We start from the raw sequence: 27,543 nt of genomic DNA, 5'->3' as shown, positions 1-27,543 counted from the left end.
AGAATCAAAACCATGACCTTGTGTGGGTTGAGCTACATACACTGCACTTAAAAATGATTCATAAAGTAAGTTGTGTTTCTGTTATTAATTTAATTATAAACACTTAGCTTTATATAAACACAAAACTGTGTGTGCGTTTAAAGGAATAGTTCACCAAAAAATGAAAATTCTATCATCATTTTCTCCTCCTCATGTTGTTATAAATCTGTATGATTTTCTTTTTTCTGTTGAACACAAAAAAATATATTTTGATAAATGATGGTAAGCACACAGTTGATAGTACCCATTGACTTCCATAGTAGGAAAACAAATATTATGGAAGTATTGTGATAAATGATGAAGAAGATATTGAATGATGATGGTAAGCATGTCATTTAAAGGATAAAAAAAAATCCAGATAATTTACTCACCACCATGTCATCCAAAATGTTGATGTCTTTTTTTGTTCAGTCGAGAAGAAATTATGGAAAACATTCCAGGATTTTTCTCATTTTAATGGACTTTAATGGACCCCAACACTTAACAGTTTAAAATTGCAGTTTCAAAGGACTCTAAAAGATCTCAAACAAGGCATAAGGGTTTTATCTAGCTAAACGATTGTCATTTTTGACAAGAAAAATAAAAAGTATGCACTTTTAAACCACAACTTCTCGTCTTCCTCCGGCTGTGTGACGCGCCAGCGCGACCTCACGTAATTGCGTAATGACGTTGAAAGGTATATAGAACGCATATTTGCAGACCATTTTAAACAATAAACGTACACAAAGCCATTAATTAGTATCATTCCACATACAACAACGTCAGAACGGTCCTCTTTTTCCACACTTGTAAACACTGGGGTGTAGTTTCGATACACCATCCATGACCTCTTGACGTGATGACGTATTACATGAGGTCGTGCTGGCGTGTCACAGGACCGGAGATAGACGAGAAGTTGTGGTTTAAAAGTGCATATTTATTATTTTTCTTGTCAAAAATGACAATCGTTTCGCTAGATAAGACCCTTATGCCTCGTTTGGAATCGTTTAGAGTCCTTTAAAACTGTAATTTTTAAACTACTTTAAAAAATTTAAGTGTTGGGGTCCATTAAAGTCGATTAAAATAAGAAAAATCCTGGAATGTTTTCCTCAAAAAACATAATTTCTTCTCGACTGAACAAAGACAGACATGGTGGTGAGTAACTTATCTGGATTTTTTTTTTAAGAAAATTGACTAACCCTTTAAGTACCTATTGAATTCCACTGTATTTGTTTTTCCTACTATGGAAGGCAATGTTTACAATCAGCTGTGTGCTTACCATCATTTATTAAAATATGTTCTTTTGTGTTCCTCAGAAAAAAAAGACTAATTTATACAGGTTTAGGACAACATGTAGATAAGAAAATGATGACAGAATGTTCATTTTGGGGTGAACTATCCCTTTAAGTGACAATTGTGGTTTGAGCAATAAAACAATCAGTCCACTAGAGGGAGCCCTGGGAATACATTATGACTCTCTCAGTGTATCTCTCTCTCTCTCTCTCTCTCCCCCACATACACACACACACAGTTTAAGCCTTAATCAGATGGTTTAAATAAACATTCATAAACCATCACATAACTTCAATACACAAAAATAGGCATAAATCACATGAACCATAATGCACATGAAATAGAAATACTGGAAGTACCGAGGTGAAAAGTACTCTAGATTTTCACACACTAATTTTGTACGTAATATACTAAAAATTCTTTAGTACTTCTTAAGATGTTCAAACTTATTTGTGCTATTATGAGACACCATGAATAAATGTGCTTTTAACACACCATCTCTGTATTCAAAAATTAGTTAACACTTGTATTAAACTTGAACCCAACTTTCATGCAAAGATGAGTTCAAGTTTACTAAAACTGGTTTACATTTTAGTTCATATTCATGGTGTCTCAAAATAGCACAGAGAAGTACACGTAAGAACATCTTAAAAAGTACAAAGAAGAATTTTGAGTATATTAAGTACAAAATATGTGCGTGAAAAAAGAGCACTTTAAGCAGACTACAGAACATCTTTTTACCTGGAAAACCACAAATAATTATTTAAAAAATAACAAATGAAACAATCTCCTAAATATTAAACTTAATCAGAAAATGTCTGGCAAACTTAAAGCAGAGGCAACTAATCCAACAGAACAAAAATGATCAACCAAATGGCCCTCTCACGGTATATAGATTAATAAAGCAAACTTTCAGAGATGTTTTATTTTAAATAGAAAAACAAATGAAATGTATTGCCTATAACGCCTGCCCTATAGTGCATTACTGTAAACACATTCTGTAAGGCAGAGGTTCTCAAACTTTTTTGGCGTGCGGCCCCTCGTGTACGGTACATCCCTTCACGGCCCACAAAAGAAAATGTAAGACATACACATTCTAAAACGAAACATATTAAATTTTACAACGTATTGCTGTTGGTTAGTAGCCTTATTTTTGAGGTATAATTACACAGAATTTATGATAAATAATGTATTTTATTAAATACTACAGCACCCGACACCATCTCGCGGCCCCAAGTTTGAGAACTATAAGGAATAAGGCAAAAATGTTGTACAGATGGTATTTACAATGTTATACTGTATCTTACATTCAAAATGTAAAACATTCAAAATGTAAACTCTGGGTCAGAGCCCAAAAGTGATTTACACGGCAGTCCAAACCACTTTTAGAAAACACTGTACTAATATACAAAAATTTCTATAGAAATTACAGTATTACTGGCAACAGTTTGTTCAAAGATAAATGAACATTAAAAATTGAAGTCTTTGTCTTTACAGAATAAAATCATAAAAAACAGACTCATGCAAAGCAGTTTGGGGGGGGGGAACCTGAAAAAAAAAACTGAAAAAAGTTTGATGTGGATTTCTGATTCCCAGAATGCTTTGCATGAGGCTGTTTTTTATAATTTTATTGTGTAAAGATAAAAACTTGTTAATATTTAATGTTCATTTGTCTTTGAACTAGGGATGCATAACGATTAATCGCAATTAATCTATAGCAGAATAAAAGGTTTTGTTTACATCATATATGTGTGTATAATAACTTTGTATAGATAAATGCACACACATGCATGTATATATTTAAGAAATGTATATACATTTGTATATTTATGTAAAATTTATATTATATATAAATATAAATAAATACTTAATAAATAAATTTATATTTTTTTCCTTAAAATTATATATGCATGTGTGCAATTATTATTATATATACACAGTTCACACACACATATTTGATGTAAACAAAAACTTTTATTCTGCTATAGATTAATCGCGATTAATCGTTATGCATCCCCACTTTAAACAAACTGTTGCTAATAAATAAGATAAATATAAATCTACAGTAAGTTACTGGCAAACTGCTGCATAACTACAGCAATGTTTTTTTACAGTGAAACAGGTTAATCCTATAATGCATTTTGTATTTGACTATTGTTAGTGTCTGTTTTCTCACAATTTCATTCTTTAAGTAAACTTGTGAGTGCTCATGTCATTCATGTTGCTTGTTTGATTAATATTGTGTTTGATTCACAGGATAAAACAGTATAAATGTACTGTAAGTCACTTTGTATAAGTGTCTGCCGGATGCTTGTTTTGAAGAAGAGGACTGCGAGAAGAAGATATCAGGACAATAAACACGCACAAAAACAAACAAACAGACTCAGTGAATCTGATCTCTCCTGTTTCTCTCCATCCGATCTTTCCATTCTGACAGCAGAAGCTTCAGGCATCTGCTGAGCTTCAGGCCACACACACACGACGTCTAACCACATTACACACACTTAACAACAGATTCACGCTGTACACCGCTGTCACGGGTGCATGATGAATTCAATGTTGTGATTGTGTGACTGCGAGCGTTTCCGCAAACCACCCAATTCACCCTGTGTGTGTGTGTGTGGGGCCTGAAGTTATACCACGCTCCCAGGGACGGCGAGTGTAAAGCGGGTTGCCGAAGGCGACGGCGATATGAAAGGTGGCTAATGAAGCACTTAGCATTTGAAGGCTAGCAGCGGGCCGCGCCCGAGTTCCGTCAGTCCTGATTGGACGACGGGAGGCCTAACGCGAGCTGAGTGGTCTTTTGTTGCTCGGCGACGAGCCCCGAGGCGACGCCCCAACCCTGACCCCTCCCCCCATCAGAGCGGATATGATGTGACAGGTTAGGCAGGAGAGAGGCTCGCTCTTCTCTCTTTCTCTCGCTTTACGGCCCGAGAGGTCGATGCTGAGTGCGTGTCTGTATGTGTTTATCAGTTCTGATCTGAATTAATCCCAATCATGCATGTTCGTGAGAATATCCATCTCTCCTTGACCCCGTCTCTCTCTCTCTCTCTCTCTCTCTCTCTCTATGTATATCACACCCATGCAATCCTTCTTTTATAAAGGCAGTAAGTGTTTAGAGACAGACAATGACAGCACTGCATAATGCGTTCTCATACTTACTCAACCAAGGCACATTCACTCACATCTAAATGAACACATGCACGATCATACAGTATACAGTATAGGGCTGTCACGATTCTGAAATTTTGCTGATGGTTAATTGTCTAATAAATTGTGCCGATTATGACGATTAATTTTTTTCCAGGTCCAATACCCTCAAATTCAAAGACTAAATGTGGGGACACATCATTTCAAGTAAGAGCAAGGTTACATCGTGTTACCTTAAAAGATACATTGTTACAGTTCCCTTTCGAGGGAACTCGCGCTGCGTCACTGCGATGACACTTTGGAGACGCCTCCAGGGGTAAGTGCATCTGAATGTGTATATCAAATTCAACCAATGGTAAGGCTTAATGACAAAGATAGGGTGACGCGGGAGACAGGAAGTATATCGCTATCTGAAATATTGCCAAAGACGGCATTACAGGGACGCAGGAAGTATGGCAAGGGAGGCACAGCGTCTCGTTCCCTTCTCAGGGAACAAAAATTACATACTGAACCCAAGACGTTTTTATTTGTCAAACACAAGCATTTTGGTATGAATCAACATTCGCTTTCAAGGATTTCAAGGACCCGTGGGAACCCTGTATCTGATACTCGTTTATACAGACGCTGCAGCTCCCCCTTGTGTTTTTTAAAGAGATGTGCAATCATTGTGGTGATCTGAAATCATCGCGATGAGGTCAAACAATTACAATGAGACGATTATTTAATCATTGCGACAGCCCTAATCCAGTACTTCTATTGTTTATACTGTATATAGAGGAGACTGGGGCTAGTTGTCACAATGTGTTTAAGTTAATGACTGTATGGATATATACACTGGGGACAACTTCTATTAAATGCATTGTCCCGGGGGACAAACAATACTTAAATTGACCACGTGGTGACGTTTTGCACCCAACAGGGGCAAGTTGTCACAATGGGAAACTGGAATTACATGGGAAAAAACGATGAATGAAATAGCAAATTTTGGAAAAAAAAATGTAATTTGCAATTTCTATGTACACTTTACACCCTTTTGATTTTATACATCACACTGTTTTTATACTGTATTTGGTATTTTATATTTATTTTTTGTTGTAGTTAATATTTGTGAATTAACTTTACTATAACGCACCGATGGAAGCCGACACATTTGCAATTTCGCTTTCTCGATGACAATTTAGTTCTTCTATACGTCTTCTACTCAAATCTAAGTCAATAGATATTGGTATTAATTAAGTATAAAGTATAAAGTACCCCGGCCTGACATTTATGAAATTATCTCTTAACTCAAGAATACAATTCACACAAAATAATTGTGCCGACTGCCCAGTGTGACAACTAGCCCCTGTCTCCTCTACATCTCCTGTTAAAAAAAATATAGGTAACACTGTACAATCAGATTGTATTTGTTAACAATTAGTTGCTAACATGAACTAACAATGAACAGTACTCTTAATCTTAGTTCCTGTTAGCTTTGGCATTTACTAATACCAAGCGTTGAACTGTTAACATTAATTAATGCACCATGAACTAACATGAAAAACTGTATTGATATTAACTAACCTTATCAAGATTTAATACATGCTGAAAAACTATATTGCTCATGTTAGTTAATGCATACTAATGTTTACTAATACAACCTTATTAAAAAGTGTTAATGTAAATTATAATATTTGACTTTAAAGAGGTTCTGGGGACAGTTTGTTAAAACTCCACCCTTCTAACATCACACAAATATTTCATTTTATGTGCCATATTGTATTTTCAGACAGGCAGTTTTAGAGACACCCATTGTCAGTTCTTCACTGTGTCAGGGCATACAAGTGGAAAATTAAAGCCATTGACAGGAGAAGTAATGAACCACACAAAAAAAATATGAGCGTGATACACAAAAGACAGTAAACATAAAGAGAATGGCCCTATCGTCCTGAGCCAGATAAGAGACAAGCACTTATCTATCTGAAGACTTTCTGTTTTATTGTTATTGAGGTGAGACGGGAAAAACTGAGAATGATTCGATACAAACAGAGAGAAATCAATCTCATCTCACACACACACTCCACTTGTTTTAAGGTTAAGTCTCTAACCCTAAAATGCTTTCTGTGTCTTCGCCGTTTATTTGTTTCTCGTGTACTCGTGTTTTATTGAGTTTGTTATTGTCGCATTTGTATTTTTATGTCGTCCCAGCAGAGTCAACTTCATTTGAATGTCACTTTTAATCTGTGTGTGAATGGCTCTTAAGTTTCCATTTGAATTTAAATTCAAGTTTACTTCATCTGCAGTGACTTCATCTACTGTATCTATAGCTCTTTTCACACAGAGATTACAGAAAATACACAGAAAATGTGTCCAGAAATTGTCCGGGATCGTTTGATTTGTGGTTCATTCACACTGCAATGATTTTCACACACATATCCCAAATATCCCATAAAGACATGTGATGTATTTTTCCATTGCATCTGAAGTTTGCTAATTATCCGTGATTTCTCTATCGAGAAACCACACACGTGCATTTTTTTATGACAAGTTTTACTTTTTCTGTCATGCTGGTGAATGATCTCAGCTTTATCTATCTGTTTAGTCATTTCACTTTAATGGCTATAAAAAAGTCAGTACTAGTCAGTAATTAAAATGCCTTATTTTTACAAATGTCACTTATGTCATTTCACTGGTATTTAAGAAAAACCAAAAAGTATTTTACTGCAAAAATCTCCTTTTAAAAATGTTCACATTCACTCTTTACTGGCCTTTCTGAATAAATGTAAAAAGCTCAAAAATGTGTTCGTAATATATTTAGTAAACCACATTAAGTGGGTTAAAAAACTCTTGCAGCTTGATCTCCAATTCTTCCTCTGTGCACTTTGATGAACATATAGTACATCCCAAGAGCACTCGGTCAATATCATTATCTTATTTTTGACACAGGTGGCATTTAGCAGTTTTGGCATCTGAGCTCTTCAAATATTGATGTTGGTGCTCTTCAAATTTTCTGTTTATACATAAGGGCAAAAATTATCACTTCTTTCATCTTTAAGATTACTAAAACACAGAAAGTGAGCATGAAGAAAAAAGCAGTGATGAATTGAACAAAGACGACTTCTCATCTATAAATCTTTACAGTAGCTCTGCATTAGAATAGACAGTAGCTGGGTTCAAAACGTAAAGCAAATCGTTTCAAAATTCGTAAAAAAAGAAAACAAACAAATGCCAATTAGATGCGTTTCCGTTTGTGCGAATGATGGTGGTATTGGTAACCAACAGTAAATAAATAAAGGCACGTTTAGAAAATGGAGACAGAACTGCATTTAGTTACAAATGGGCAAGTTATACATTTACTAGCAGTGCAGCTTGTAATTGCCAAACTGAATGTTGTGAAAAAGTAATGCAGAATTTTTTGATGCAACCAATAGCAGCAAGGGCATTAAAGGGCACCTAGTATCCATTTCACATTTTTACATTTCCTTTGGTGTTTAACTGTGTATTAGTACATGTTAACGATATGCCAAAGGTACAAACCCCAAAGTAAACAATGACGCGAGTTATCGTCTCCAACGTAAATCTCTTTTCTTGGACTACAACAAACACACGGATTGTAGGCCATGGTTTACCGCCTGGGATTGATGATGTAGACCGACATTATCATAATTCCTACCGCTTGGACTTAACTTCTGTTTGCATTGCTTTGTGAGTGAATCTTTCAAACATGGTAAGGAGTGTCACATTTCCACACTGTAAAAAAATTCCGTAGAAATTGCAGCTGGGTTGCCGGTAACTTACTACGTAGATTTAAATGTATGTTTTTTACTGGCAACATTTTGTTGAAAGTTAAATGAACATTAAACATTTACAAGTCTTTGTCTTTATAGAGTAAAACTAAAAAACAGCATCAAGCAAAACATTCTGGGAAACAAAATCTGAAGCAAAAAACAGAAAAAGGTTGATGATGATTTCTGGTTCCCAGAATTCTTTGCATGAGGCTGTTATTGTATAGTTTTATTCTGTAAAGATAAAGACTTGTTAATATTTAAAGTTTATTTAACTTTGAACAAACTCTTGCCAGTAAATAACATAAATGTAAATCTACAGTAAATTACCGGCAACCCAGCTGCAATAACATTGTAATTTCTACGGAATTTTTTTACAGTGCAGCTGATGTCAGAGGTATTCAGGCCAATCACAACGTACAGATTAGCTGGCCAATCAGAGACACAGTGATTTTCAGATTGATGAGTTTTTTACCAAACCACTTTAACACGACGTCAAGCCCCATATATGGTAAAGACAATGACAGCTGATACAGCTAGACGGTCAGTCCCATGGATTTAATGATCGCTACGCCAAAATTTATTGGGCAAATGTGTTTCCATCTCCAATTATTCACATTTACTCTTTTTAGCATAAGTCAAAAACCACCTTAAGTGAGCATTAAAACTTTTTTGAAAATTAAGGAAATTTTATTCAAAATTTGGCATTTCCATCACTCATTTCTTATGCGAAACTTCAAAATTCGTGATTGAAGTGATTGAAACCCAGCCTCTTATAGCCGTTTTCATTTTTAACACAACTACAAGGGGTTTCACAAACACAATGTAAAGCAAAATAAAACAACTACTGACTGCGGTTGGCTTCTTGCGTTTACAAAACAGCTCCAATATGAGAAAAGATAATGTTTTCTTGCATGATATTGGAGAAAAATGTGATGTGTGACAATTAAAGAATGTAAGATTATATGCACTATGACCATGTTTTGAATTTGTCAAATCAATTTTAAATGACAATAAAATATATTTATAAACTGAACACTGTATAGACCGTTTCATCAGGCACACGTGCGGTGACGCGATAAGCGTCTGGTCTGAACTTTCGGTTTCTGTTTGTTTAATGGTCTGACTAGTTGCTGAAACTGAACTCTTAAACAAATACCTCATTGAAAATAACAAATGTTTTGGGTTCCTATGTAATCTACGTGTTGTTTATTTTGCTTGTTATATAAATAAACTACTTTAAAAGAACTTTGTTGTTATTTATTCTTCTCGGAGTTTACCGGAAGTTACGTGGTGACCACGAAAGCTGCTTGTTTATGTTGTTACTGCTGAAACCTTCTATAACCAACATTTTTAACATCCTTTCTGGGAAATAAAGCATCTCTCTCTTTCTCTCTCGAAGTTATTAAACTCATGCAGTTGCAATAGCTATATGCATATTTCAATATGCACATTCGTTATATTTCTATGATTTCAATACATCTTGCAGCCCTATGATGTTCAATAAAGAGTTAAAATTATTATTAATAATTCTCGGACTGAACAATTCTTTATTTTTTCGACTTAAACAACTCACCACATGTTAGTGTTTAGAACGTGTAAAGAATAATGAATATCTGAATATATTTGTGAGTGTGTGTTTGTGTTTATTCAGGCACAGCGACGTTCTCCTCGGCAGATGAAATCGAAGATGACAGGTCAACATTGCTCTTTGTCAGAACATGAGTGAGAGAGAGAGAGTGTGTAAAATTTTAATCTGTAGTTATTTAGGGTATGGAGGCGTAGTGAGTTTGTCTCTGGGGTCGCGGCGGCTTATGGAAGAAAGTTGTTACGGCAAACGGGACGAAAGTAAACCTCTGTGACAGCTTCCTGTAGCAAAACGACTTTAAAACTCGCTCGCTCGCTCTCATTTGGGGCATTCTGGATTAATAGCGCTTATTTTATCCATCCCATCATGCTTTGCAACATGTAACGCAGCTCTCCCCGTAGAAATCACAAACTCAAGCGACTGCAAGAAATCTTGACACTTCTTATCTTACTTTTCGGGTTTAGACATGAGACCTGGCAAACAATAAAATGGATAAAACTAATTGAAAAAGTAACCCAAAATATATAATAAAGACGGGTCTTTTAAAAAATAGGCATCATCCTATCAACCCAAAAGCAAACATCCAAAACGCCCTATAAATTAGCAACAGCTCAGTGAACCCTAGTAGGTAACTTTGCAGGTAACTTTGCATGGCCATGAGGCTATCTATTGAAGTGATGACCACAAAACAGGCACACACAAGCCAATACAAACGCATCCGCAATGGATTATCTCATGGGTCAAAGAACAAACCTATCAAATACTGCTGAGGATTCTGGGTAATCACTAATTAAATTCACCCAATTAGCAGCTGTTCAGAGCGGGAAACAGGTGCAAAGCGAGAAGACAGAGAGAGAGAGAGAGAGAGAAAGAGAGAGAGAGAGAGAGAGAGAGAGAGAGAGAGAGAGAGAGAGAGAGAGAGAGAGAGAGAGAGAGAGAGAGAGAGAGAGAGAGAGAGAGAGATAATCGAGTCCAGAAACGATGGAAAGAGAGTAGAGAGAATAAAGGAAAGAGAGAAACAGAATCTGGGAGGATTTCAAACACAAACTCCAGCGGGAGGGAGACGATTCAAAGAAACTTGAGATAACAGAAATGCAAATGACAAAACACACATACACACCACATGCAACATAACACACGCACACACTTAACACACAAAACTGTTTTATAGACATTTTTATGTTTTTTTTGTAACAGCTGCAATATCTATACTGACAATAAAATCTAATGTCATTAAACTACTGTGTTATCATTTAATATCTGTATTATTCACCGTTATGTAGTACATGAATGTGTTAAAATAACGCATCTTGTGTATAGTTAAGGACAACAAATCTAGTGTGTTGTCCTTAACTTAACCCATTTCTATGTTATTTTTGGAACAACACACTTTGTGTTGTTTTAACACATCTTGTGTTGTCCCTTTTATTTATTGGAACTCAAAATCAACATAGGATAACTATGGGATAGGATAACACAAAACAATGTGTTAAAATTAACACATCCTTTAAAAAGATTTAGACACTTAAACTACAATAAATGTATGCTTGCCAAACCCAGACCAAATGTCTAGGCTAAAAAAGCACAATTTGGAATTTTTATGGAAAAGCAAATTTAATCATAGCATGAAAATAAACGAAATAAAATAAATAAATGAAGTCATGCACTTTGAAATCGTTATTGAAGGAATATCTTGCAAGTTATTTTTGGCAAAAAAGACATGCAACCAAATTCAAGTTTATTTTGGCTAGAAGTGGGTTACTCATAGCCAGACTATATCAGGTCTAGTAAACCTATACGGTAAAATGACAACTATTGTTTACTTGGAAATGGCATGTTTACAAGACGTACCGCAAAAAAAATGCAGCATGAAGTTAAAACAACTTGGTTTCGCAAGTCAATTCAACGTACTATTTTGAGTTTTGGCTTAAAAAAGTTGAGATAACTTATAGATTCAAATTCAAATTGTTTAACTTAATTTTAAGTTAAAGTAACATAAAAATGTGTGTTGATTTGACAAAAATGCTGCTTATTTTTACAGTGCAAGCTTAATATTTTACATGCACATATTAAGTTTGAAATTATTCAACAGTAGATACACTGTAAGAAACTTTGCTGCCTTGAAGTTTTTTGTTGGATCAACTAAGACTTACAAGTCATGTCAACAAAGATGAGTTGTCACAACTTATAAAATATAGTTGAGAAAAGTCAACTTAATTTTATAAGTTATAACAACTCACCTGTAGTTATAACAACTCATCTCTAGTCAAGATAAATAATAGCAAGTTGAAATGATTGTTGATTCAACAAAAAATTTTAAGGCAGCAAAGTATTTTTTACATAAGAAAACTGACTTCACACATTAACTTAAAAAAACACCTTCACACCTGTTAAACATTCTTGAAAGTGGTTAAAAATATTTAAAAAATTTTGTCTAAATGACATTTGTATTAAGGTGTGGCATAGGTGTCTAAATCCTGTATATGGGTCAATGACTTGAGGTTAATTGTTTTGTGTCCGTATTGATAAATTAAATGTAAAAGGGTTCAAATTTAAAATAAATTCGCAGATTTCTTGCATACATCCTCTTTTTGAGGACCAAGTCTAAAATTTCTGGTTTTATTTCATTTTGAAAGAATATTTGGGGGATAATTGCAAAATGTCAATGTGGTGTAACCGGTCTATGTCAATTGGTGTAACTAGTATTTTTTTTATTAAAATATAAATACATTCATAAAAAATGTGGAATAAAATATAATCATCTAGTTTAGTGTAATATGATTTTTTTACATACATGTTTACATCATTTGTCGAAAATTATTTAGAAAACCGAGCTGTTTTCAGCATATGTCAGAACAAATATTACAAAAACGCATTTAAATTTTGAAATAACTAGTAAAATTATATAACTTTTTTTGATGATTACGCTTACATGCCATCAAGGTGGATAAAATATTTAATATTTCTCATTCTTTGACACAATTGGCGGTTACACCATTTGACATTTTCAGGTCCATTTAGTCTTAACTTTCATAAAAATGGTGCAAATGTAATTTTTTATTGCATAAAAGAAACATAAATACACTGTGCATTGAAATAAACCTGATGCATGCTTTTAAAACAAGTAAAAAAATATATATTTTCTCATCTTGCCAAACCGTTTTTGTCACTGACCCATATACGTATACCTGTATAACATTTTATTAGAGGTTGTTAACTGCATAATATCAAAATAAACATCATTCCTCATTCAGACAACCAGGTGAGGTATGTGTGTGTATGTGTACATGCAATGGTACTACAACACAATGTAAAGCAACATGAATATTAAAATGGGCAGGCAGTAAAAGGGTAAAGAGGGATAAAGATGGTAAAAGTGCAAAAACAGACGGATGGAAAAAAGACGACAGCAGGTATCAGGTGGGGGGGAAATTATCCTCCGTTCCATAATTGAGACCCCCTGAGTGTGTCCATCCCAATATGTGTGTGTGCCCTCTGCTCTTTGCCTGAGGCAGTGGATGACCCCGCCCACCCTGGCCACACCCCCTCATTAAAACACTAATCCCTCTATAACACCACATGCTCTCCTCACAACACACACACACACTCATTCATACTTCAGTGGATATGAGTTATGAATGTTAGAAGCAGTATATTCCTCAACCAATCAGATCAACAACACAAAGATCTTCAAAACACACATCAATCACTATCTGTCAATCATATGCATCAAATAGACTATAAGAACCTCAGTATGTGATCTATGAGAAGACTGTTTATGTTTAAATCTATTTGTTTAAAACAAAGAAAGAGTAAAGGTTTAAAAAAAAGATTTCTTCTAATTCTATGTAAGAACTGGTTTTAGGCAGAGCTAAATGTAAGATTAATATCATAACGCAAAACATAATTATAAACATTTTGATATAAATGAAAAAAGTACGGAATAAGTAAAGTATGCAACAGTATTTTCGGTAATTGATTCGGTAATTGTATGCGTCTAAATATTGTTACTAATGCTATTTTTACTATGCCAATAAAGCTACCAAAATCATGAATAGAGAAGAGAGAGAAAGAGGAAGATGCAAACAGAGGCCTAGCGTATCAATTACACACGACAATAACCATCAGATTGTCAGTGTGTGTTTGTGATGGTGGGTTGGAAATCACTCTAGTTCTCTTAGTTTTAATATTCTTGCTGGCAGGCATATGCCACAGCCCCTCATCGTCGCCATATATATTAATAGCTTTATCTTCCCAACCGAAGAGCCAGAATAAAACACAAATGGAAGAATCTTTATGCATATAAAACACACACTGGCAAACAAATACACACACACACACACAGGAACAAACACCAGTCAAGTTTACTGGTCTGATTTTCTAGTTTTTTTTCTGGGGAAAAATCTCTTTAAATCTTCAAATGCAACTCCAGCAATTTCAAATGGGGGGCAGTGCTTTAAGTGGGCCGGAACGCCCCGGTACTCAGTACCGCCACTTCTAAAAATAGCTCTTGAGCGTACCACCACCTCTACGTGCGTCCAGAACGTGCTTTTAGCGTACCGGAACGCTCATCTGTTTAAAAATCAGAGGTTTCATTTAATAATTTGGCTGCGCTGCCGCTTTTCAGAGCGCCCTTAATGTACGCTTCCTAATTCGTTCCACCGAGAGGAGAGACTACATTACCCATACACCCTTGCGTTTACAAGTTAAAAGCGCATGCGTCCTTCAGTCAGTGTCAACGTGCTCCGGAGAGGTGTGTGTTTGTGTGTGAAACGCTCAACCATAGCTGCTCGGTTAAAATGAAAATACAATGAACACGTAATATGCCCTCCTTGTTTTAGACTCTGAGTAGTAAAAGAACGCCGTCAGAATCAGAGGACTCGCTGGCTGACATCCCACCAAGCCAGAATGATAGCTGCAGGTCAGACGCAAGCCTTGTAGGTACATGATAATCTCCGCTGTCGCGGCTTTCAGTTTGGTTCCCCTCGACGCAACTTCGGATTTCCTCAGGCGATGTGCAGAAAAAATTCTTGAAATTGTAATATACATTTAGTTTAATTGCTAAACTAAAAGTAAACGAAATTTCAATGAATTTAAACGACGTGCACAGTAGTTTTATCACCCGCAAAATGGAAAACAATGGGACAAAATAAATGACTTTAAAGTTTCAAATGGCCAGTATTTTGTTATTCTTGACCCCATAGACATGGTCTTGGTGTCATTTTAAAGTTTTTTTTCAAGCTTTTTCTATCTGAACCACTAGTTTTAGCATTTACCATGCTGAAAATTTTACTCACATATCTACCTTTTGCACATTTTATTTATGTTCAAAAACACTTTCTACAGTAGCTCTTTCTAATGGTATTTTTTCAAAATCCTTTTGCACATTTTATTTATGTTCAGTAGCTATTTCTAGCTCAAGCAAATCCACAAATTTATAAAAGGATTAATTATTTTTTACAAGGTCGTCTGTTGACTGCTAAATATAAAACCCCTTCAATATAGGAGTCGAGTCAGCAAAAAAAAAAAAAAAAAAATAGAGTACCGGCACCTCTTTTGGGCCACTTAAAGCACTGATGGGGGGTGCGAGTTTAAGACTTTGAGAGACGATGATCTGATTTGACAAACAGCACAAAACTACATGAAATAGATTTGTGTGATACTATGTACTGTAGTAACTACGGTTGTTAAATTAAAGGCGGGGTGCATGATCTTTGAAAGCCAATGTTAAATCACCTAAACAAACACTCTCCTACCCCAATAGAATCTGACCTTCTTTTTATAGACCCGCCCCACACATATGCAACCAAGGCAACGATGTCGGTTAAGTGACACGCCCCTTACCGTGGGTTCACAAAAGCTGTGTTTGAGGCATCAAATTTGCGTGTACCGCGCCTAGTTTGCTGCTTAAACATTTTGAGTTTACTCGCTTTATTCTCGCGTTAAAGCTGCGCGTGAAATTCTAGTCATCGAGACATTCATGTGGAAATTCGAGTCATGGGAGGGGCTTCTGCGCCTTCGCTCACTTCCTGTAATCACGTCACTACTAGAGCAAGTTCCTGATTGGTTAACGCGGCACGTTTTTCCGCCAAAGTTCACTAGCCCGTTTGCTGAGGCAATGCTCAATTCGCGCCATTCACACGAACTAGACGCGCGAATGAGGCGGAATCGCGTCTACCGCGCCGCGCTACACGCCTCATTCGCGCCGCGAGCCCCCTGATGCGTGTCAACGCGTCTACACATTGACTTAACATTGAAATCACTCGCGCTTGACGCCTTTACTGCAGCTGGTGTGAACACAGCATTACTGCTGATTGGCTACAAGTGTGTTTTGGTGGCCTGGTAGAGTAATAATTTGAATAAGAAATAATTCGTATTGCGTACGTGTCGAACGCTGCCATCCACGCGTAGCTGCAGTTGAGTATACTTTGAAAGCTGCGCAGACGAGGGTGCCCAAAAGATGGAGGCAGAAAAAAGTATACCCGACCCTTAAAGGATTAGTCCATTTTCTTTAAAAAAATCTAGATAATTTACTCACCACCATGTCATCCAAAATGTTGATGTCTTTGTTTGTTCAGTCGAGAAGAAATTATGTTTTTTGGAAGAAAACATTCCAGGATTTTTCTCATTTTAATGGACTTTAATGGACCCCAACACTTACCAGTTTTGATGCAGTTCAAAATTGCAGTTCCAAAGGACTCCAAACAATCCCAAACGAGGCATAAGGGTCTTATCTAGTGAAATGATAGTCATTTTTGGCAATAAAAATAAAAATATGCACTTTTAAACCACAACTTCTCGTCTTCCTCCGGCTGTGTGACAAGCCAGGCGACCTCACGTAATACGTCATCACTTCAAGAGGTCACAAATGACGTATCAAAACTACGCCCTAGTGTTTACAAGCGTGGAGAAAGAGGACCATTCTGACCTTATTGTATGTCGAATTATATTAATTAATGTCTTTGTGTCAGTTTATTGTTTAAAATGGTCCGCAAGTGTGCGTTTCATGTATGTAACACCTGACCTTTCGGCGTCATTACGCAATTACGTGAGGTTGCTCTGGCTCGCCATACAGCCGGAGGAAGAAGAGAAGTTGTGGTTTAAAAGTGCATATTTTTTATTTTTCTTGACAATCGTTTCGCTAGATAAGATCCTTATGCCTTGTTTGGGATCGTTTAGAGTCCTTTGAAACTCCATTGAAAAAACTGTTAAGTGTTGGGGTCCATTAAAGTCCATTAAAATGAGAAAAATCCTGGAATGTTTTCCTCAAAAAACAATTTCTTCTTGACTGAACAAAGAAAGACATCAACAGTTTGGATGACATCAGATCGCCTTGTGCAAATAACCTAGGCAGAGCCAGACAATTACGTTTATGGAAGACTGGAGCATGTTTTGCGGCCACTGTGACTGGCTGTTGGCAACGCTTCAGACAAGCCTTCTGTCAAGCGTTAACGCTTTCGTCCCGTGTGAATGTACTGTAAGGATCAGACTTTTAACTTATTATACTCTGGTAACATTGGTACCACCTCATGACAGCTAGTGACCATTTCTTTTTGACAGTGTGCATTTTTTTAGGGTTGCAAAATATTGCAATATTGGAAAATGTTTATGGAAATATATGTGACCCTGGACGACAAAACCAATCTTAAGGGTCAATATTTTGAAATTCAGATGTATAGATCGTTTAAAAGTTGTATAAATAAGCTTTCCATTGATGTATGGTTTGTTAGGAAATGGACAATGTTTGTCCCCCAGCTTTGCAATCGTGATTTTTTCACTACTATTTTAAAGATTTGTCTTTCATAACTATACTGTATATCCAAATCTCTTTCTTTCTCACCTGTGAAGCATTCACGGAGTAGAAACACAGGCACATTTTGTGTGTATCTGGTCAGGCCAGTATTTCATATCCCACAGTGCATCTGTCTTTATTCTGTTGCCCTACTGCACTCCTGCCCATCACAGCAGTTCATCTCATTTAAAATCTGCAAAACAAACCGCACACTTCATTTACTGAAGAGAAACACGTCTGTACTCACAGGTCCTTTAAAACACCACAAGAATCACAAGTGACATCTCATTAACATCTCATGTGTTTCCCCTACACAGCATTAGAAGCAAAGGAAGGCTTTTAAGATTTCCATTTCTCTGCTGATAGAAATACCCCAGTAATGTCTCAAACTGCGCTATTAATCTGCAATCCAGAGGTTTCAATATAAACTCAAATATCTATTCTTTATCTCTATATTGCAGTGCTGTATGTCATAAATTGTCTCATTTCTATTTAAATTTCTCCAAAGGAATGACTAAACTGACACTTCAACTAAACATAACCAGAAACTTTATTTATTTTCAGGAAAGTCTGTAATGAAAAGATTTAATTTTATATCAAATGCTTTTCAGGTCAAATGACTTGAATTATTTAAGTATTTCTACATTCACACAGGACCAGAATGCAGTTTTCACACCCGTATTTGAATAGGTTGCATTCACACAGAGATTATTTACGGGAGTAACTGGATTTTTTAACCAAACTCACATCCGTACATCTTTAGGACTCGCAATTGTATTTTTTGGAGAAGCTCTGCTAAGTAAAGAAAACCATACTGGACAATTAAAAGAGTGAAAAGTTTGGTCAAGTATTGGAAACCCAACTTTCTAACCACTAAGCTACAACTGCCCCTAGTCATAGAAGTCTAAACTAGTTCTCTGTGATGTCACCCGTCGCTCTCTGTTATTGTGTTAAGGTACAAAGTGCATGAAGAAGATGGCGAACCGCGGCTCAGATGTACTTTATAATGTTATGCACCAGGAGGTGTGCACGCATGAAATTTCAGAACACCTGGGCTTTATGGTGAGTTCACACGGGGTGTAAGCATCACCGCTTCCCATTCACTTTTAATGGGTGCCGTCATACATTGCCAAACTATGGATCCGTCGGCACAGCGTCACTGCTGTTGCTCGCAGTAAAAGTTGAAAATTTCTCAACTTTTCAAGCGGCAACGCGTGCAGTCATGACAGTGTTGCCTTACCGTGGGTTCACACCAGGCGCGTAGAGGTAGTTGGACGATTGAACATTTTGAGTTTACTCGCCTTATTCGTGCGTGAAAGCCACAAGTGAAATTCTACTCATCTGAGACATTCACACGGAAATTCGCGTCATGGGAGGGGCTTCTGCGAGCTTCCTGTAATCACGTCACTACTAAAGCAAGCTCCTGATTGGTTAATGCGGTGCGTTTTTCCACCAAAGTTCAGATATTTCAACTCACATGTTTACTGTGTTACTCATGACTGTACCCTTCACCTTGCTATTGAATCAAAGGGGGAAGGGGCAGTTTTTATTTTAGTTGGCTAATGTTTGTGGTTTTATTGTGCAAAAACAATTTGCTTTGTGCTATAAAGTAAATAATGATAATAATTATTTTTACACGATGTGACTATACAAATCACCACATATAAATAGGAAAATTTTCGCATTATTTTGTCACTTATTGGGAGCAGTATGCTAACTGGAGCCATTCACTTCCAGTCTTTGTGCTAAGCTAAGCTACCGGGGGCTGCATCGGACAGAGTTATAGCACGCACGGAGATGAGAAAGGTATGTATGGACTTATCTAACTCTGGGGGATACGGTGAATAAGCTAAAGTACCAAAATGTGGGTGTGTTCCTTTAAAGTTCGAAATGAATGGCGCTTTGTTGTTCTACAATTGTAGGTTGTAAGTCCAAAATGCGAAAATAATACATTTTGGTGAAAAGAAAGTCGTAAACTTTCATATTTATGTCAATTACTATTGTAACAGCATCAGACGTCAGTAAAATACGGGCTTGACTTCTGTTGCTCGTTCATATGTGTCTACAGGACATTTCCAGACTCACACCTGTAAGTAAATGTGGATGTCACTCCCAAAATTTTGCTGTGTGAACGTAGCCGATAGGTACAATTGTTTCGTTTTAGATTTGAGGAACTTTATGAGAATAATCTAGAACAGGAGTTTTTCCTACCAAGGGCCAAAAATCAAACCTGACTGAGGGCCGTGGGCCGAAATAAATGTTGCTGTGTTATAATAAAATTAAAGTTGCCCTGCTCTATTAATTTACAATTTTCTAATATTTAAAAACTAAATAAGCAAACATTACTCTGTTTATGCATAACTAATGCAGTTTTATTTTCAAAGTTAACTGTTGTGAAAAAGAAATACTTTCAGTATACTTTTGTTTATGTACCATTGCCTCAACCTCTCCATTATTAGCCTATAGTAGCCGATTTCGTTGAGTTTCGTGATGCATGCTATACATCTTCAAATATGCATGTACATTAAAAAAAAATTATTCACTTTAATTACTTGCACTTAATTTAAATGTTTGTAATGTACAAATAAAACAAAAAAATTAAAATTTGAGAAAGTTTATATTAGAAACATAAGCATCAGCGTCAATGATGTCTATCCTTTTTCCTTATCTCACGTCACATGAGGGGGCAAATTAAAGGTCATTGCGGGCCAACTTCGGCCCTAGTTTGAGAACCTCTGATCTAGAACAAACTTGATACTTAAACAGAACACAAAAAATGACTCCATAAAGTCCCCTGATGAATCCCAATGTAATCGTAACCTCTGAGAAATATCATGTTTTTCTGTGACTCTACGGATCATTATCACCACACTAAAATCTCACTCGTCTCATTTCGTCTCATCTCATCTCCCGGATCTCTCTGAAGTGTTAGATAAAGGCATTTGTCTGGGGTGGGTGAGGTACAGCCTGGTGCGCGCGCGTGTGTGTATACGAGTCAGTCACAGAGATCTCTTCTCAGGAATTCTGACAGGTACAGACGCTCCGTCCGGCATTAAAGGGAATTCCAAACGAGGCTCTGACAGGAGGCCTACTCCATCTCGGAGTATGTGTGTGTGTGTGTGTGTTCGATTTGCACAGTACTGTGAAGGAAGGGGGGCCTGGAGGGCAACACAAATACTGACAGCTAGATCAACCAATCAAATCAAGGCCCCCCATATCCTTGCAGCCAACCCATAAGCAGGATGTCCGACAAAGGCCCGCCCCCGTGATTTATGCAAATGAGAATAATGATTAATCCACTGATGTATGCTGGGTAACTGCAGTGTAAATTGGCTGCCTGTCAGCACGAGCTCAGACGGATATCTCAAACACACACAATCGCCCCATGACACACCATCAAGGTCTTTCCGATCAACAAAAAACTATGGAGAGAGCAGTAATTGGAGACCAGCGCACTATGTGTGTGTGTGTGTGTGTGTGTGTGTGTGTGTGTGTGTGTGTGTGTGTGTGTGTGTGTGTGTGTGAGACAGGCAGATGTAAAGACAGTGCCAGTGAGTTAGTCAGGGATGTAACCTGGGCCGTGTGTATGTATGTATTTGTCTGTTCTTCAAAGCGCACGCAGCATTTTCTGCCTCACAGAGCGCTTTTAACACAGAGCGAAGAATGACAGAACTGCAACAAGAGGAGGAGAAGAAAAATGTGCAAACCTGTACAAAGCAAAACAACAGTTACCTGAGACATGAGATCTGAGCGCCGACACATGCAGATACGAGAAACATATTGCTTGCTTATATTCACATGTGTGATGCGCTGTTTGGTGTCTCACCACAAAAATCTAAACATCACTAGGGTTTTCCCAGACACGGTTTAAAATAAGACAGGAGTAGGCCTTAATCTATATTAGTTAATGATGTCTTTAATACTTCTGTGTTTCAGGCTTTTTTAAAGAGCATCTATTGTCCAATTCACGTTTCCTTTTGGTGTGTAAGTGTATGTTAGTACATGTTAATGATATGCAAAAGGCACAAACCCCAAAGTAAACAATGACGCGAGGTATCGTCTCCAACGTAAATCTCTTTTCTTGGACTACAACAAACACACGGATTGTAGGCAACAGTTTACTCATTGTGACAGAATCTTTCAAACATGATAAGGAGCATCACGTTTCTAGCTGACATCAGAGGTATTCAGACCAATCACAACATACAGATTAGCTGGCCAATGGAGGTTACATTTGATGTTGAATTTAAATTGATATAAATTTAAATGCTTTGTTTAAAATATTTTGACAGTGATTATTAAACAAGAATGGAATTGTTTAAGTGTTGTGCATTTTTTATACTTATTACTATTATTATTTTATTATAATGGAATCGGAATTAGAACCAGGAATCATTTGGTAGAACCGGAACTAGAAAATGTCTTACAATACCCAACCCTAATGTAAAGTGGGGGGATTTTTTCAGTATGGACCTGCAAAACGTAACTGTAGAACTTCCGCCTAAACGCAAGCATATAACATTAACTAGCATACAGCACTACAGCATTACATTGTAACAGCATTGTACTTAATTTAATGTACATCTCGACTGTGATGTCACAGTTGGTGTTATGTTGAGATTGGTCTGTTTTCTAGTCTTTTGCATGCACGAGGTTTACATGAGGAGGAGGAAACAATCATGTTTGAGGCTCACGATATGTCATTACCATCTACAGAACTTTTATCCCGAGGACAATGAGACAAACAGATCCAGTTCCGGTAAATGTAAAAGTCAACACCTCGGATCTACTGGCTGTTCTTCAACTTGATGCCCAGCTGATGCCTGACCAATGACCACCGGCAGAACCCGCTTAATCTCCTTATCCGTTTCAATGTATATATATATATATATATATATATATATATATATATATATATATATATATCTCCCAAGGGTTTTTCCCTCCTAGGACTTTTTTACTTACCCGGCTAAAAAGTCCAGGGTTTTTTTCTCCTAGGGGGTTTTTCAACCCAGGGAGGCAGCCTTCTTGGGCTTAAAGGGACACCATGAAACTTTTGGCCACTAGGGGGTGCTAGACACGTATTTTTCACTTCTAGCGCCCCTAGAGCCCACAAGCGCCGCAGCACTGTCGCAAAGGAAAGGAACTGGCCAACCTTAAAACTAAACTAAAAACTAAACATTTAAAATGCTAAACGATCAACATTTTGAGACAACAGGGATAAACGCAGTCATGTTACAACTTTCTGATGAGGAACTCGTCGTGGCAGAAGCCATTTCTCAATCTGAAGGTTGCAGCCTCCGGATGTCGTATTTCTAATACGTCATCAAGACTGTCTTATTTCACAATATTAACAATTACAAAGTTGACTATTATACTTAGTTAATCGTAAATTGTTGCAGTATGCTTATGACTTGCGAATGTAATGCTCAGTTTACCTTAATAACCCAGGCTTGATGACGTGTGCAGCCTGCATATTTGACCTCCGGAGGCTGCAGCCTTCCAATTCAGAAACGACCAGACGTATTTCCTTGCCTTTTTCAAAACAAATATTGTTGCATCCTCTCTCTCTCCCTCGCCACCAGGATTTTCCGCAATGGCGCTCGTTATTCATCTTTTTTGTGTGAAAATCGCTCCAAATCCAAGTAAACCGATGCGTTTAGGTCTGCCGCTTTGTAATACGTCACGCGAGTGACAGCGGAACGCAGCAAATGAGGAAGAGAGAAGAGAGAAACGCTCGGATCTGATTGGTGAATGAATAGGGTTTGGTTTTACACTGTGAGCAAGTTTGAGTGCTATAGCATCCTGGATTGTAATGTAAATATCATAGACACAGTAAAAAGAAAGGTAAATACGTGAACACAGCATCTGAATACAGGGAACTATATGCAATATAGTCGCCGTAATTTATAAAGAACATCGCATTTATGTATGAATCAACAGTTTATATAAAAAATTGCCTTAAAGGGGAATCGAACCCGGGTCGCCCGTGTCATAGGTCCGTGACACTAAAGACTGTGCCACAGAGTCACATAATAGAAACTGCTCTCTACACTCCTTAAGTAGCCTCCAGCAAAATTCACGTTAAAAACTAATTGTGTGGAGGATGTGACGTATGCCGTAAAGCAGTCGAATTTTGTAGTTTTTTTTGTGCTCTGGTTACTACCACAAACCCTAAGTTTTAAAATACGAGTAAAAGTGATACAGACCCCGTCAGGCTATGGTAGACATGTCATTCAACCTATTTCAAGTCGATGTACTATCACAAGGGTCTTGAAAATGTATTATGAAGGTTGAAAAATTACATGGTATCACTTTAACTTCTATACGTTACATTAGTAATCAACATGATCTCACAAAGTTCCGTGGGATAGTCACGGAATTTTGTGCTCATTTTTCCATGGCATTCTCACGGATCTCCGCATTTTTCCGTGGCCCTGCTACGGACTGTCTTTTTCCGTGGCATTCTCACGGATTGGTTACTCAACTGCTTTTTCCTATTTTCAAACCATTTTCGCTTCGATTTAGGGTTAGATTTGGTGTTTGCGTTAGTATGTCACTTTAACTATTGGTTTATACTATTTTTTTCTGCTTTATTCTTTTATATTTTCTAAACTTTAAACAATTGTTGCCTGGCGTTGGGGTTAGAGTTGGGTTTGGGGAGGGATGTCATTTTATGTAAATCTAACCCTAAACCGAAGCGAAAATGGTAAGAAAATAGGACAAAACAGTTGAGTAATCAATCCGTGAGAATGCCATGGAAAAAGACAGTCCGTAGCAGGGCCACGGAAAAATGCGGAGATCCGTGAGAATGCCACGGAAAAATGAGCGCAAAATTCCGTGACTATGCCACGGAAATTCGTGAGATCAGGTTGTTTATTAATACATTCGCTTTAATGTTGATTTATAGCCGCAGCAAATTTAGCTGCTTGTGCTATCGTGTATTATGTTGTGCTATCTGTCGATTTTCTGTGCTTTTCACTGCTTCTATTAATGTAAAGCTGCTTTGATACAATTGTGAAAAGCGCTACATAAATAAAATTGAATTGAATTGAATTATTATTCATCTATGCCAAAATAATATTAGCTAACAAAAAATTAACACTGTATATTTTTATTTGGTTATTCTTTATGTTAGTAGATACAACTTTTGATTTAAGTAAATGCTGAAATTAAGTTTTATTTTTTGTCAGCTCATCTTGACTATGTAAGTAGGTATTAACAAATATTAACAAAAAGAACTTTATTGTAAAGTGTTAAAAAACCTGAACACATACACACACAGATCCCTCTGAGGCCGCCAGCAGTGAGCTCATGTTGGATTAAGCCCAGGATTTGTTCCCTTTAGCTGAAGTCAAATAAAGGAAACTATCTGCTATTACTAATTTAATTCCAATCTTGTAAAAGAGATGATTTGACGCTCATAAACACACACAGAGAGGGTTAAATAATATCATGTACAACTGCGCTGAATATTGCTATTACAAAACAGTTCTGTGAACCAGAGCGTAATATTATCTAGTAGCTTTTAAAAGTCAATCAACTCTTTGTCAAGCCATTTGTTTTTGTACTTTGCATTAAAATAGTCATAAACGAAAACCTCAGTTCACCTTTCTATACAAATAGCTTACTGCAACACAAACAATCATTTTGAAAGTTAAAATCCTGTTGCTCCACCACCATCATGAGAGATGATGTGAAACATCTTTGTATTCAGTGGCCCCGCCACAGGGGTGTCCGGGGTGGCACTGGACCCCCTTCATATCTGACTGGCCACCCCAAATTTAATGCACTACTTTCGCATCCTCCAATAATTCACTTTCTGTTAATCAACGTATTTATTTTGACGTGCGGCGAAGCAGCACATTGTTAAAAACAATTATTAAATAGAATATTAATGTATGTTACAAATACTACATAATTTCATCGTAGGCTGGAAGAGAATGTTTTCATTCCTGAAGTGTTTTTAAACTATGATTATTAAATTCACTGTGTTGCACTGCACTTGAGCCTTGAACTTGAATACACGACGAACATCCCCCTTTACAACCACCGACAGCACATGCACGGAGCTTAAAATGAGTTCATGTTATTGGCTTAAAAGAGTATTTAAAAAAAAGCTTTCTTTGTAAGTAATTGGTTACTGTGTCTTAAACAAATGTAAACATTTTACTGCTTATGTCAAATAAAAAGTACCTGTTATGGTCACTGTCATTACAAGTTAATTATAAATAAGAAAAGAAGAGAAAATTACTCACTGCTCCTGATAGGACTAACTTCTGTAACTTTGTAAAAAAAAAAGATTTATTCATATTTACTATTAAATAAATTAACTTTTTGCCAAAAACCCTTTGTGTTTAGTTCTGCTATTTGAAGTAAGTTTAAAGTTTTTCATGGAGTTTAGATTTACTAAACAACTTTTACAAAAGATACTGCAGTTAACATGAGATCTTCTGCTTAATAAAACTAATCAGAAGTGAGAAAAATACAGGTTTAAAATGTACTCTTACATAATGTTTACATCTGTGCTAGTAATGCATGCAGGAATATTTATGTAATGTGAATAATCAACAATCATGAGATACATTCATGCTTTTTGATACAGGGTTATACATTGTTTTCTTTAATTGTAGATAGTTATTATAGTTTATACATTTTTATATGGATATTTTACTTACAAATCACATCGATCACCCTGAGAAGGCCTTTATTAACCCCCTAGAGCGGTGTGGATTACTTCTGTGTAGTATGGATGCACTTTTTTAGGCTTGAAAGTCATAGACCCTAGTCTACTGTTATAAAGCTTGGAAGAGCCCGAAAATTTCGTAAAATAACTAAAAATGTGTTTGTCTGAAATATGATAAACATATGCATCGCGGATGGCTTGAGAGTGAGTAAATTATGGGGTAATTTTCATTTTTTGCTGAATCATCCCTTTAATTAAAATGTATTTTTTTATTTGCATGTTTTATCATTGCAGTTTGAAACGACATCTGAAAGCCACCAACCGAGAGCCACTGTTTCATAACCCTGTAATGATGTGTTTCTACTAACCGTGTGACAGTCACCGTTTCGTGGAATATTATCAAGAACAGGTGAAACACAGACGTGGCCGGCCGTATCCTCTGCTATCTGACCTGTTGTGTGGGTTTGGTTGGTTCCTGTGGCTTTCAGACGGTTGTGCACCTGCCATTCCAAACTCTCCTCTGGAACAACGCATTCCGTTTGAAGTGCTGATCCCAGCTTCACCTGCAAGATCAATACACTCTCATTCAAAGCCAGATCGGCTTCATACACCAGCAGATCTTTATTAATTTATAGAAACTTCTTGAAACTTTCTCTAAAGGGAAGCTGGAAAAAAGGAATCGAAACATAAAAAAGGCACCAGCGCGGTGAGGGTGATTAACTCAGAGATGCCTTTGACCGACAGGAGGTCACATGACCCGATCGCTGGCGCAGCGTGCAGGAAGTAGTGAATATTTAAATGGTGCATGCAAATGAGGGCATTTACGTTTAAAGTGTGTTTGTGGTCATTCGGATATTTGTGCTGCAGGAAGCTGTGATGCTTTCAAGTTTGTCCTTATGTCCAACAAATAAAAAAACAAAAGTTGTAAAAGATTCAAAAGCAAAGATTTAAAGATTTTTCCAACAACTGAATGCTTGTCTGGAAAGATGTGTGTGAATTGAGTAATGCTGCATTCACACTAGCTGCGGTAGAGGCGTCAAGCGTGAGTGATGTCAATTTGAAGACCCGTTGACGCGCATCTGGAGATCTCGCGGCGCGAATGAAGCGTTAGGCGTTGTAGACGTGATTCCTAGTTCACTTGAATGGTGCGAATTGAGCGTTGCCGCGGGAATCACGCAAGTTGAAAATTTTGAACTTTGGCGGAAAAACGCGCCGCGTTAACCAATAAGGAGCTTGCTCTAGGAGTGACGTG

The 27,543-nt window shown here is 36.9% G+C and overlaps 1 protein-coding gene across 10 annotated transcripts in view; it reads right to left on the bottom strand.

Moving 5' to 3' along the window:
• The window catches only part of tfap2d (transcription factor AP-2 delta (activating enhancer binding protein 2 delta)), a 127,298-nt gene that overhangs the window by 34,663 nt on the left and 65,092 nt on the right, over positions 1-27,543 (bottom strand). For 4 of the 10 annotated variants that reach the window (XM_073856488.1, XM_073856491.1, XM_073856490.1 and 1 more), the window contains 2 exons: positions 26,743-26,854; positions 17,654-17,798 (listed from right to left, as the gene is read on the bottom strand). The exons of 3 other annotated variants lie outside the window; for them this stretch is intronic. In XM_073856488.1, coding sequence (XP_073712589.1) covers positions 17,654-17,689 — 36 coding nt within the window. In that variant the 5' untranslated portion in view covers positions 17,690-17,798; positions 26,743-26,854. Of the gene's footprint in view, positions 1-17,653; positions 17,799-26,659; positions 26,855-27,543 lie in introns of all 10 variants that reach the window. 3 more of the 10 variants (XM_073856489.1, XM_073856493.1, XM_073856492.1) reach the window with 3 other exon arrangements.

The sequence above is a fragment of the Misgurnus anguillicaudatus genome, chromosome 18 (genome assembly GCF_027580225.2).
Source record: "Misgurnus anguillicaudatus chromosome 18, ASM2758022v2, whole genome shotgun sequence".
Classification (NCBI taxonomy): domain Eukaryota; kingdom Metazoa; phylum Chordata; class Actinopteri; order Cypriniformes; family Cobitidae; genus Misgurnus; species Misgurnus anguillicaudatus.
This window is presented reverse-complemented; position numbering and strand designations above follow the sequence as displayed.